The sequence below is a fragment of the Cyanistes caeruleus genome, chromosome 1, assembly GCF_971803275.1.
Source record: "Cyanistes caeruleus chromosome 1, bCyaCae1.hap1.1, whole genome shotgun sequence".
Lineage (NCBI taxonomy): Eukaryota > Metazoa > Chordata > Aves > Passeriformes > Paridae > Cyanistes > Cyanistes caeruleus.
The window spans coordinates 107,195,011-107,208,351 of NC_141701.1; the positions used below are offsets into that span (position 1 = coordinate 107,195,011).

Below are 13,341 nucleotides of genomic sequence, written 5' to 3' on the forward strand. Positions count from 1 at the left end.
CTTGGTAAGGGTGTAGATAATACTCATCAGGTGGAGATTTCCATCTAGCTGTATGAAAAAAGCACTGGTAAAAACGTGATGTTACATGTTACATCTCTAAAAGCACCCATCTGTGCCTGCAGACCAAGGCACTGCATGCTAAAACAAGCAGCCAAACCTCCCTGTAGACCCCAGCACACCTCAGCCAGGCCCCTCCTCTACCAAGTCACTCCCAGGCAGTGCAGGCAGATGCTTGGTTTTGTTGTCTATCTGTGTCACCTGAAAACTCATCAGGCACCTTCAGTCTTTGGGATGGTGTCGCTTCACCTAACCCTAAACATTTGGGTGGTGCTAGCAAAGGATTTACATCTCATCACTCCTATTTAATCTTCTGTCACCAAGAGGAGATGAAGGCTGATGCACCCAAAGGAATACTGGGGAATTCAGTTGGATCTGGGCACCTCACTGCTGAGTGTACCCTGGAAATAATATACCAATACCTAAATACAACCTAAACTGGCTTCCTCCCAGGGACACATCCCAGGGACATGGGGGTTCTTCTCTGCTGCATGAGAACCAGCCTCTCTAGGGAACAACTTCAGCTTTTCCTTCCCCAAGCAAAATACCTGGATGACACCTGAGACTCCCTGTGTCCTCCTTGACAGCCCACATAAATCAAATCAGCACTTCAAAAGCTCTCTTGGAGAACTGAAATTCCTCCAGACATGTGCAGCCCATGCAGCTCATGCATAGGTCACTACTTCCAAAAAACAAAAGGAAAAAACCCCAGAGAGAATTCTTGGCTTTGTATGTTTCTTTCCTTTCACTTATTATACCTACTCTGAGCAGACAAAAGAATTTTGCACAGCAAGCTGGTGCTGACAGATAACCAGACTGCTGCTCCTAAGCACAGCACCCTACCTGTATTTTGCCTAGTTCTTGGCTTATCCTTTCCTAGGCTTTTACTGACAAGCACACATTTTCACATAGTGAAGGAGAAAGCAGCTCCCTTTACTATGATCAGAATCTGGTCCAGACTGAGACAGACTGAAGGACAGTATGTTAACCTGACAGACAGACCCATCTTCAAAAACATTCCCTTGTTATGAAAGCAGCACACAAAATTAGGAGAACTGAAAGTATTTTTTATAAAATACTTTGGTCATCTGTACTTTAGTCCTGGTTTCATTTCCTGGCTCTGATGAACTTCAAAGCTGCTACAAAGACTTCCCTTCACTGGGGAAAAAGTCTGCTGCAAAACGAACTATTGATCCTTTTTATCACTATTGCATAAAAGTGTTTATTTTACATCCTAAAGTTCGGTAGCTTGAGAGTAGAGCATAGCAAAAAATAATTGAGTAGGCCAGTTGAGCCCTTTGTTCCTTCAAAGGAACAAAGCCCTTTGAACCTTCAAAGGTAGTAAGGTAACTGTGCAGAAAATGAAAATAAAAGTGAGAAAGAAAGGGGAAGGAGGAAGCCCAGAATTAAAATACTTCGATATTTGCTCCTTCCTGTTCCTTGGTCCTCAGCAGAGCAGATCTGCTGAACCTTTGCCTGCTGAGCTGAGGTTCCACAAAAATTTACTTTTCCCTCTGCCAAGACTGCATAATTTCTTTTTTTTCCTCTCACTCTCCTCCTTCCCAAATTTCTGAGACATCACATCCTGGTGCAAAATCCCCTGGAGGAGGATGTCAAAACACCTCACTGGGGATCAGGCAGCCTCTGTGTCTCCTCCCTCCCTAGGGCTCACTCAGACACCTGACCAGCTGGGCTCTCCATGCTGCCAAAAATACTCCTGTTAAACTATAAATCTCCCACAAAAGCCTCATCCTGCCTCGCATCCTTATTTTGTGACAAAAATGTAAAAGCAATCTAACAATCAACTGGGTTTCTCTGCCTCCTGAGCCCATCCCCAGGCACACTTTGGATGAGGTACAATCCAGCTGGTTCACATACACCGGGAGGAGAAGACACAGCAGGGTCTGTTGGAGACCCCCCTGACACCTCTGCATGAAATGGAGCTGAATGTCACTTCCAGACAAACATTCCCATTTTCCAGCAGCACCTCCCACGAGCCTGCTGTCCCAGCCCCGTTGCGCTCATTCAAACTGCACGCTTCCTGCATGGGACGGAAAGTGCCAAAACTCACTTCCAGGCCAAAACACTGTGAGTAGAGCAGCTCAACACATCACTTTCCTGCGACGGCATAAAAAATGCCCCTGCCCTGCCACAGAGCTTAATCCAGTCTCGGATACCAAGATAAACAACCCCGGCACAGCCTCTGCGGGCAAGTCCCCCCCGCCTGCTGCCAAGAAACACAATTTGTTATACAATCTGCAGCTGAGCACTCGTGGTCCCTCCAGCTACATCCCCAAAGCTTGGTGTGAAGCTCTTGTGTGGCTCAGAGCACCACTGAGCCACCCACCGACCCCACCAGACAAGACTCTGTGCAACAGCACCTGTGCAGGCTGAGATGCAAACCCTTCCTCAGCACCAGGCTGAACAGTTTAATCTGTCTCTGTTCTACGACTGCAGGTCTAAAATCATGAGGAAAATCCGTACACCTGGCCTGCTCCCGTCATTTCTTAAGTTAATCGTGAAGTTTCCAGCCTTCCCATGAACTCTGGCTTTCCCTCTCCCAAAAGCTGAGCTGTTAAATTGTGAAGTGGCACAGCAGGCAAAGGAAACACGCAATTTGCCTCTGACCTCCCACCCTCCTGGGGCTGCAAGTCAGTTTAATCCAGAAGGACATTTAATGTTCTCATGGGGAGATCCTTGCATGGAAGTGGTTCCTTTTCACTGCCAAGTGCCAGTGAAAACCTCTGGCAGTGATCTGGACTCCTCACAGACCCAAGATTTAGGGAAGAACATGCCTACTGCCTGTTCTGCCATCTTCAGGATGCACCAATCCTTTCACTGCTGATGGGAACCAGCACCTGGGGGCAGAGGGAAATCCTGGCAACTTAGGGAAACCACCGCCCTCCCCATCCCCAAGCTACTTCTCTCTTCCCTGAGCTCCATACCCTTCTCTATGACGGCAGCCTATGCAGGCATGACTCCTCCGCAGGTTGGATGGCTGCCTTCCCGCCCACACGTGGTCGGGAAGCATCCTTGTAAGACACAGAGAAACAGGAGTATTTTCAAGAAAAGTTAAGTGCCTCCCTGCTGGCAATGAAGGACATTTCAAAATATGCTGTTCCAGCTTCTTCCTAGCACTGCCCCCCCCTCCTCCCCCCCAAAATAGCTGCTAAACTACCCTTGCTTTAAAATTAGAGAGGTAGGATTAAAGAAAAAGGTGTCGCAGGAGGAAGAGCTTCTAATCCCTGAGATAAATAAAAGTTAAATTAAGAAAAAAACTCTGCTCTGGGCAACTGATGGAACACAACCAAGCAGATGTACAGGCAAATACAACCCTGCAGGTCTGAACCTTGCCGTGACACCTTGCAATGAGCCCTCCTGGTGCCGACAGGCGGACTGCCTCCTTCCTTACCAAAGTAATCGGCCTTTGGCCGAGCATCCATCTCCTGCTCCAGGCGCTGGGTCAGTGCCTCCAGCTTCAGCTCGGCCGCCGATGGCCCTTGCTCTGGCTGCGGAAGGAGGGTCTGGCAGGGCAGCTTCACCTTTGCTGCGCTGGAGCCATCCAGGTGCCCAGAGTCTGACCGTGGCCCGCTCACACCCTCCGGGAAAAGCATCTGCGGCGCGCTGGGAGCCACCATGCCTCGCGAGGCCAGGCGCGAGGAGCCGGGCTCAGGGCTCCCGCTGCTGCTGCTGCCGCCGGGCCTGTGGTTCTGACCGTGGGCCACGAAGTGACCGGCTGGGCTGGGATAGGCGTGCTGGTATTCCACGCTGGGAGCAGCGGGTGCGGAGCCCGGCGGGAAGGACAGCGAGACACCCTGGTACCACGGCTGGTTGCCATCTCCTCCGGCTTTGGGACCGCAGGGCTCAGCGGAGCCTGAAAACCCTCGAGTGGGCTGCGCCGAGGGTGCCGAGAAGGATGAGGCCCTCTGCTGTGGCGGAGGCTCCTCTGGCCCCACCGAGGGTGCCGGGGGGGTCCCGGCGCTCGAGAAGGAGGAGGACCTCTGTCCGGCTGGCATCGGGTCACGGCCCCCGACACCTCGCCTGCCCTCGCCGCCGTTCTCCGGCCCGCCGCGGCAGGGCTGCGGGTCGCCGGGGCTCCCAGCCTGTTGCTCCCCGCGCCCCGCGCCGGGCTGTGAGCCCCCCACCCGGGGGATCCTGTCGGGCTCCGCTTCCCAGCCCCGGCGCCCGGCCTGGCTGCCCGGGGCCTCGGCACGTGCGCCGCTCTCTCCGAAGCCCCGCTCCCCTCCCTCGCAGGGCCTCGCTCGCGGCCCCTCGGCGGCGAGGGGCGGCTTCGAACCCCGCGCCGCCGGCGGGCTGCTACGGGGGGGGTGGAAGGCGGCAGCCCCTCCGTTCATCGCGGCCATCAGCATCTCCTCCTGCTGCTGCTGCTGCTGCTGCTGCTGGAGGTGGATCTTGGCCATCTTGGTGGCGAACACCCGCCTGGTCTCCTCGAACTCGGGGTTGTTGCCGGCAGCTTTGTCCACCCGAAAGAGCCCGTCCTTGGAGGCCTCGTACATGTTGAGGTCCTCGATGAACTTGCTTGCTTCCAGACCTAGATCGTCGTACTTGTCCATCCTGCCCGGCGTAACGGGAAAACCCCTGCCTTTTTTTTTCTTCTTTTTCTTCTTCTTCTTCTTCCTCCTCCTCCTCTTCCTCTTCTTCTTCCTTGTCTCCTCTTTCCCGCCGGGATCAAGGCAGCGCCGGCAGCGGCAGCCGCTCCGTCCCGCCGCGCGCCCGCCGCGCCCGTCCCCGCTGGGGGCGTGGCTGTGGGCGCGGGAAGGGGGCGTGGCTTCACGGACCGCGCCCCCAAACCACGCCCACCCAGCAGCGCGCGCCGCTCGTCCCCGCTCGGTGGCGGGCGCGCGCGGGGTCTGTCCGAGGAGACGTCCCGCGGGGTCCGGTGAGGCTCGGGAAGGGCTCGGGTCAGGCAGCAGGGCAGGGAAGGACGGGGGTGCGCACGGTGGTTAAAAAGTCACCCGGGTGATGCATGGAAGGTGTTTTTGCCTCGTCTCCCCGCTGCATAATACACCTCTTTTTCACCCTGCAGCCCGGAAACCTTCCTGAAGAAGCCTTGTGAAAAGTCACAGACGCTCGTCGGGAAAAAACACAAACCAGCCCTACTCCCCCATGAAAAACTGCGAGGAAAATCTCATACCATACCTATTGGAGCAATTAGTCTGCATAGTAGGAAATTGTATGAATTTTCTTGGTGTAGATAGACATTCTATGCTGGATAGTCATGTTTAAGTAAGCATGAATAGAGGATGCTGGATCATTGTAGGAGGATGACCCCTAGTCTGAAGAATAAAGGATATCCAAGGTAACATCAGCATCCCAGCCTTTCTGACACCTCTGGGAACCCCCCACCCTATTATCCAGCATCATACAAGTAACTGCAGCAAGACCAACTCCAGAGACATTTATATCAGGAAAGAAGCAGATGGATCATGACATCATAAAATTATTGTTGCTTTGGAGTTTGGTGGCATATATGTAATACATAGGGATTGGGCGAATCATGCTGTTCCCAGATGCTTGCAAGGATCTGTGTGTAAAACTGCATTTGGGGTGCCCCAATATGGCTGGGAGATTTTGTACCCACGATTAAAGGCTTACTCACGTGATTCTACACTTTACATCCCCACCTCCCTCATCTGTCAGCTGGGGCCAGTTGCAAAATTTCCATGGCAAAACACAGGTGGGGGTGCCCAGAGTTTGGGGGCCTGCAGCAGGAACTCTGTCAGACTCCTGGGAGAGGCTGCTTGGTAGGGAGCTGTGGTACCTCTAAGTAAACTTACTGGTGCAGTTGATCCTACAGGCTCAGGCACGTGTCCTGCATTCCCATAACCTCTTATTGTAATTCCCCCCCAGGCTCCAGGAGGGAGGGCCAAATGTTAAGGAATGTGGAAATTCATTGCCTTTAATAATGGTGAATTGGGCTGTGACCAAAATATGTCAGAAACAAAAAATAAATCTCCTCCCCTCTTTGACCCATTACCTTACAAAAACACTCCTGAGCAACTGAGGCCAGACCTAAAATATCCTGCCTCTTCCTGTGAGAGCTGGCCCAATGTGCTTAAAAATGATGGCACTGTGAGCCCCTGGGAAAGGTGCCTTGTCTTCTTTCAAGGCAACCTCAGAACTCGGGTGGTGTCTCCAAAGAGACTCTGAGCTGGAATGAGAGGCTGGAGGCTCATCCCTGCAGCAACAGCCTTATGCTGGAGCTTGAGCTGATAAACTGATGAACTTTGAACAGAAAAGTTGGCCCAGCCATAGCTCAGCTTTAGGTAAGGGGGTTTGTGGTTTCTGGGGAAGACAGGGAAAAGCACAGCAGTGGAGCTCCCCCAGTCCTCAGGACCTGGAGAAGGGGGACCCCAGCACATATTGCTACTAACCATGGCCTGCCACTTTTTAAAGAGATTGATAATGTTGGAGCTTTTCACAGTATCAGGGAAACATCTCAACTATCAAGCAATCCCATCTATGAAACCTTTCCAAGCCCTCCTCTGCTTTGGGGATGAGGGAAGGAGAGATATCACAGCTCCCTCAGGCTGATCCCCACAAGCCCTGTTTTACTTTGGGAGAAGCTGGGTGCCTGGGGACTAAAACCCCACTTTGCACAAGCTCCACCAGTTCAGGAGGAGGGTTTAGCCTCCATCTGGATGTCCAACAACAAATCCCTGTCTGTACCAGAGCTCTTTTGGCTGGAGTGGAAAGGGTTTGCAAGCCTCCCATTTTTGTGTCTGGGAGATGCCACCGTGGTCCCCATCAGCTGCTTCATGCTGAGGCCACTAGTTGCCAAGAGTGAGAGTAACTACCCCTTTTGTGGGTCTTGACCAAAACTGTCAAGTTTGAGGTAAATCTCAGGTGGGGCAATGAAAGCCAAGACAGTTTCAGTATCTAAAGAGCATCCTCAGAAAGGGCTCCTGGAAGTCTGTTTTTGGCAACATCCTGGGCTGACAAGGAGAACCACAGCAAGTGACTGAGGCGTGAGATATCTCCTCCTCACTGCTGGCTTTAGGATGCTTTTGGAGATGGGTTTAGCTGAGATGCTTAACTTTCAGTTATGAGCACTTTTATCTAAAATGGGCAAGCTTCAGTGTTAAAACAGTAGGTAACAACAAAGTTGGTACTGAACCACATCTTGAGTTCATATTTGTATGGAGAATGACAGAAAGGAAACAGAGCATCAGGTAGATAAGGATGGGAGCGTGAGCCCCAGCATTGCTTTACTCACCAGAGGAATATGCAACATGGACAAAGAGCAGTTGGAAAGGAAATTACATGTTGTGCACCTTCTTGCCTCCCTCTCCCCAAAGGATGTAAAGTTAATCAGGGAAAGCCATGCTCCTATCCAGCACATCAGAGACTCAGACTTGTGTCTAAAAAAACCATTTGGTGGAGCAGAAGGATTTAGGGAATAGATGTCTCTATTTTCAGCTTTCAACACACAAACCAAGGAAGAATCTAACTTCTATCAGATCATGTATTTTTTTTTTTTTCCTTTCTCTTTTAGGGTCATGCATATATTTTCTGCAGTTATTTTTTATCTAACATCTGTAAGTCCTTTTACAGTCTGACCTGCAGGAGCTCACCACGCTGTGGAGGGAAGGAGTGGGGGGAAGCAGTCTTCTTGCCAAATGGCTGCTCTGGATGCTGCTGACCTTCACCAGCTATGTAAAGTACATTTCCTTCCTATGCCAAAGGATCAAATCAGCTGTCTGCAGAACAATGCTTACGAGGACGACGTGGAAAAGGCTGCTGAAGTCCTTTGGATAGGGAACCCCTCGCACTGGGCTTGGCCTCCTTCCAGACTCTGCATGCATGAGCAGACACTTTGATGGCAAGCGCCTTCGAGGGGGGATCACAGCCAAGCGATTCAAAGGCATTTTGGAGTTGAATTCGCAACGCTTTCAGTGGATGTTAGGCAGCAAGATAGCTTTGAAGTTTCCTGCTCAGATTTATTCTTTCTGCAAGATTTGGGCTAGGGGTATTCCCAAGTGAGCAGATGATTAACTTGAACTTTCTGCTAGACTGGAGATGTAATACTACACTGACTTGCAGACCCTTCTGCTGTGATTAGATATGGTCCTACATGTTTATAGTTCCTGTGACTTTTACAGTCCATGCCTATTAAGAAACTAAGGGGTCCACGATTGCTGTTGTAGCACAGGACCAAAAATCTATGTGCCAATTTGAATTAACTTATTCTAAACCCTACTACCCCCTCGAAGAGAAAAAGAAATTAAACATCGCTCATTTAATCTGTTTTTGTTCCTGTGGGCAAGGCTTACACACTGCATTTATTTATGCAAAATAACGCTGACAGTTTGTGCTCAGCCCCGCTCCACGTGGCCATCTCAGCTGCCCGTGGGGTGGAGGGAGGCAGTGAGAGAAGCACTCACTGTGGGGAGAAGCAGCCCCGAGTGGTGCTGCCAGCTTTTGGCACCTCACCGCAGCCTTGCGCTGGGGCAGCGCGGCGCTCCGGGGCCGGCGGGCCGGGCAAAGCTCCGCCTGCCCGGCTGAACTGGGAAGTGGCGAGTGAGAGCAGGAAGGGGATCATCTCTCTTTATTTCTCGCTGCCACGTTGGTGTCTGGGCTCACATTGCAGAGAGATGGAGAAAATGTGAAGAAATTCTCCACCACAAGTTCACAAGTTTTTCTCTCCGCCTCTCTCTCTCCCCGCCTCTACCCACCCCCTATAATTTCTCTATCTGGCAGAAAACGCCCTCATATTTTAAAGCTTTAAAATCCTCATATTTTAAACCCTAACAACAGCCCGCGGCTGTGTAGTTTATGGAAAAACATGATTAGGAGGAGTCTGGGTGCCAGTTTGTAGCCAGACCTCTCTCCAAAAGCAACTATTGCATATTCACACTGCCTATTTGCAAGCAAACGAGTGTGAGCACAGCAGGTTGGCTGTGGACATGCCCAGGGCTGGTCCTCAGTACCTGTGTCTCTCCAGGGTCATGTACCTGTGTCTCTGCAGGTCATTTCCCACAGGACTGCACACTGCCCAAGACATGTGCTCTGCTGTGTTTTAGCAAGAAAGTAATAAAGGCTTCAGTGCTAGAGTATAAACAGAGTGAGCAATTTATAAGGCAGAGGTATTTCCAGCATAGAGCCTGGCTTGGTTCTTGCAGGAGCAAATGTGTTTCTCAGCTTCTTGCAAGGCAGTGCAACAGCATCTCCGAATTTTTGACTGAATTGTGGGGGGGGGGAGCTTTCCTTGGTGGACTTTCCTTGCAGCTTTCTAATAGAGGTTTTCATTGAATGTACCATTTATCTGCACCTGCCAAATGCTTTATACTAGGAAGATGATGCACAGCACTGTAGGGCAAATCAGAGGGTGGAGGAGGAGGCAGGGATGAAGCAAGGTGACTGCAGAGGTGAGTCCGAGGGCTGCTGTGTGTGGGAAGGGAAGGCTGGGCTCAAGCCGGGGGCCAGCTGCGGGATGGGACGCTGCAGAGGTGGGGAGGCCAAACCTCAGCCTCCGCCTTCCAGAAGGTTTTCAGGAAGGCAGCAGGGCAGGGCAGGGACATGTTGTTCCTCCTCAGGGCTGCCCCAGGGGCCCCTGCATTCCTTCAGGAGGCCAGCCCTGCCTGCAGCCGGCTCTGGCAGCCCTGCCAGCTCTCAGCACATTGAATCCCCAAGCTGCAGGGGCAGCCTGGGGACTGGGGGCAGCCCAGGTGCCCACCGCTCAGCCTGGGTTGGTACATCCCATGCCCTTGGGATCAGGGCAGAAATGGATCCAGACTTGGATGTTTTGCTCCTGCCGTGGTACAAGTGTCTACCACAGGGCATTATCTCTGCAGGAAATTATGCTAAGAGTACTAATTAACACTAATTTAATTAACACTAACCGCAGAGAGAGGCCAGGGCAGTATGGGGACACCTTTCCACACTGCCTGTCAGAAGAGGTACAGATGCTTCACAGAAGGGGTTTCAGGATCATGTTCCTTCTTAAATAGCTGCACTTGCAGCATCAATTCAGTGGGGATGCTGTGGACCCTGCCTACAGGTGGGTAAACTGAGGCAGGGAGGGTTACCTGGCAGGCCACACCTTGGGAAGGTTAGAGGAGCCATGGAGAATCGCCAAGATCCCAAACAGGAACCCAGGAAGCAGCAGAGAGAGAAGCTGCAGACCTCTGAGATGCAGCAGCTCGGTCTCCATGAGGAAGGCCAGAGCTGGGTGCCAGGCGCCTGGCTGCTGCTCCAGGGCAGACAAGAGCCTTTACCTTCCTCTCCTCAGTTTCTCCAGGTGCCATCAGCAGTGTTGGAGTCACTGGTCTTCCTTAGCTGTCACTCCATGGGTCAGAACGCTTCCTTTCAGTGGCTGTGGATTTGCACTAGACTGATGCAGACAGCTCTGTTGGCTTTCCTACCCCTGCTCAAAAGAATGTGGAATAGTTTGTTTTCTCCATTTTCTACTGAAAAGAGCCTTTTATCAGAACAAGAGCTTGCCTGGAGAATTTTCCAGCTCTGTTTCCCTGCCTCTTTATCAGTGCATTAACACAAACAGCACCGTGACCTTTTTAACCAACATACGTGGCCTCCAGTAATGCTGTGCTGGAAGCACTCCACAGGTCAGACGACATCCTGCCATCAGTCACTGGCCTCACGTGGTTTGGTGGACTTCGAGTGGATTTGCCAGATGCAGTCAGTGCATCTACTCAGTTCTTCCGTGCATGTCCTAGGAGAAGCTCTCTGACTAACAGATGTTTTTAAATGCTCTTTCACATGGGAAAATTGGGAATTATATGTTTTTGTTGCACCCTTGCTGTTTCATCCAGCCACGTGGCTCTCCAGGGATGGAGACGTACTTAAGAAAAATATTCACTTCTGAAAGCTTCTACACATCTTTATCACAATACTTCCTTGGCTTAACCAGCCCAGCAATGTACACTTGTATTTCTGTTTCACAGCAATTAGTAAGATTTGCTAATTACACTGCTATGTGCTTAAAAACAATTGATTTCCCTTTGTAGCAGAAAACAATTTCCTGTTATGCCAATTCTCTTAATCTTCATCAGAAACAAACCCAGGCTGCCACTGCCAGTGATGTGTCATGTTCTTTTATTAAATCACCCTCTTCTGTACCCCAGTTATGTGTCCTGTGTTTATTATTCCTGATCACTGGATTGGATCACCTACAGCTGTTATGACTTGTACGTATTTTGCTTCACGTATTGTTGGCACAAGCAGAGTTATTGAAAAGCAACTCCCTTTGCTCAGCAGCTTGCATTTCCTTTGGCAGTGGGATGTGGGTATAGGGACAGCCCTGGACCTTTTACGCTTCATTTTGGCACGTGTAAAAAACTACTGGCAGATGAGGAAGTTCAGAGCCTTATATGGAGGAGTGTGGGCCACCCCCTTGCAGCCAGCCCAGAGAACATGTACAAAACACACATTTCTGCTCACGTAAATGCACACGTTCTGTTTAGAGTTATATTGAAGGAGACCAGGCTCCTCAAATAAAAGAATTTTTTATGCCCAGGCTAAGCACCACTAGTGAAAGCAGAGTGTCAATATTCAATTCATTGTACTTAAGCCTGTCCTATTTACACATTCCTTTGCTTAGTGAGAAACTCAGCAGCTCAGGAGAGAGAGCAAATCGGTGTGGCCCAGGCAGATGAGCATGCAAAGGAATGTCCTGGATAACTTTGTATGGAAGATGGTGCTGGATGGCAACTCCCCAGGGCTTGAAACCAGACCTGAAGTTTTCCAACCCAAAGCTTACCTGAGTGAGAGAAGTGCCACGAGTTACACAAAGACTGTGTGTGACTCAAGGCCTCCTGGGACAGGCAGGGTTAGTGCACTGAAGACTGCCTTGTGATACCGGAAAGTCACATTATTCAGGAAAGGGAAAAAAATTCCCACCTTTCCTCCACATGTCAAGCAAGATCTCTTTTATCATCTGGGCTGCAGATGAGAGCTCTGATCCTCTCCCCTCCTGCACAGAGACAATGCTTCAGTTCAGTTCTTCTCCTGCTAGGGCTGGGAGATGCTTAAAACTCCCTCTGATCTACTGTGATCAGCTTCATCCTTCTTCTTAGAGACATAAACCCCATATCCATGAAAAAAACCCCAAAACTAACAATGGTGTAGTTCCAGCAACATTTTTTAAGGTCAAAAATGGACTGATAGTGTGTATATTCACCACTCAGGTTCCTTGGTGATAGACCTGGTTTAACATTGAACACTTGTTCAGCTCAGTTCTTTGATACAAAATCACCTCAGATCATTGAAGGAAAGGACTGGTAAAACATGGAAGCAGAAAAAGCACCCAGCGAAGCCAGATATGTACTCTTCCAAGTGGGTAAATATACATGAATAAAACTAATCCCATCTCTGTAAACTGGAGTAAGTATTGCAAAACTACAAAAAAAAAAAACAACCCACCAACCAACCAATCAGCCCCAATTACTTCTTCATTTATAGCAAGCTTTTAGAAATATCTCCCATACCGCAAACCTCCCTAGGAAGGAGCAACCAGCAATGCACTAGTTAACATTCTTGCTAGTGCATGTTGATTGTGAAAGGTTTAGAGAATAGGAATAGCTTTCTGTGAGGCTTTACACAGAAGGAGAGACAAAGAGGAGAGACTGTATGACCTGCCTTATCTGTGGAAATTCTCCCTCCAGAAGAAACAAGCAGGCTTTACAAAGTCAGATCTGAAAATGCCATTATTAACCCGGTGTCAGTTCTGGGGCATTACTTCAGTCTGGTAAGAGAGCACACAGACTTTATTTTGCACCAAATCTCCATGTTTGGGTTCTGATAAAGGTCATGGAAATATACATGCTTGTCCAGCAATGCTCCTGTACAGGGTTTTTTCAAGGCACCAGTGGAACAAGCTGAGTAGATATCTGTCTTAGCTAGTGACCTAACCTGTAACAGTGTCCTTTAACCTGACATAAGAAGCCCTCTTGCCTTGCTGCAAAGCACCATGGGTGTGTCTATGTCACCTCAGTTGTCACCCACGCCAAATAACACATTTTTCTACAGTGGTGTCTTCCACCACATTTCAGTGTGGGGTGATGAGTGCATTTGAGATCCTTTCTCACGAAATCAATGACATTGGAAAAGTACTTGGTGACCTTTCAGGACTTTCCCAGTTTTTATTTTTGTGGAATCAATGTTTGAGGGCTGGATTTTTCTGAAGTTTAGTCACATGAACAATTTTGGGGAAGAAAGTGTGGCAATATTCTTTAAATTTGACATTACTTAAAATAGAAATTCAATATAGACTGGATCAATGCAACAGCCAATCTCCTATCCCTC

At 49.9% G+C, this 13,341-nt stretch overlaps 1 protein-coding gene across 2 annotated transcripts in view; it reads right to left on the reverse strand.

Annotated features, from left to right (window-relative positions):
- Positions 1-4,812, reverse strand: part of LIMD1 (LIM domain containing 1) — a 33,394-nt gene extending 28,582 nt beyond the window's left edge. The window contains exon 1 of one of the 2 annotated variants that reach the window (XR_015275560.1): positions 3,470-4,760. Coding sequence is in view for 1 of the 2 variants with exons in the window: in XM_023919852.2 (XP_023775620.2) it covers positions 3,470-4,631 (1,162 nt within the window). In the remaining variant the exon portion in view is untranslated. Of the gene's footprint in view, positions 1-3,469 lie in introns of both variants that reach the window. The other variant, XM_023919852.2, reaches the window with a different exon arrangement.
- Positions 4,813-13,341: the final 8,529 nt, after the last annotated feature.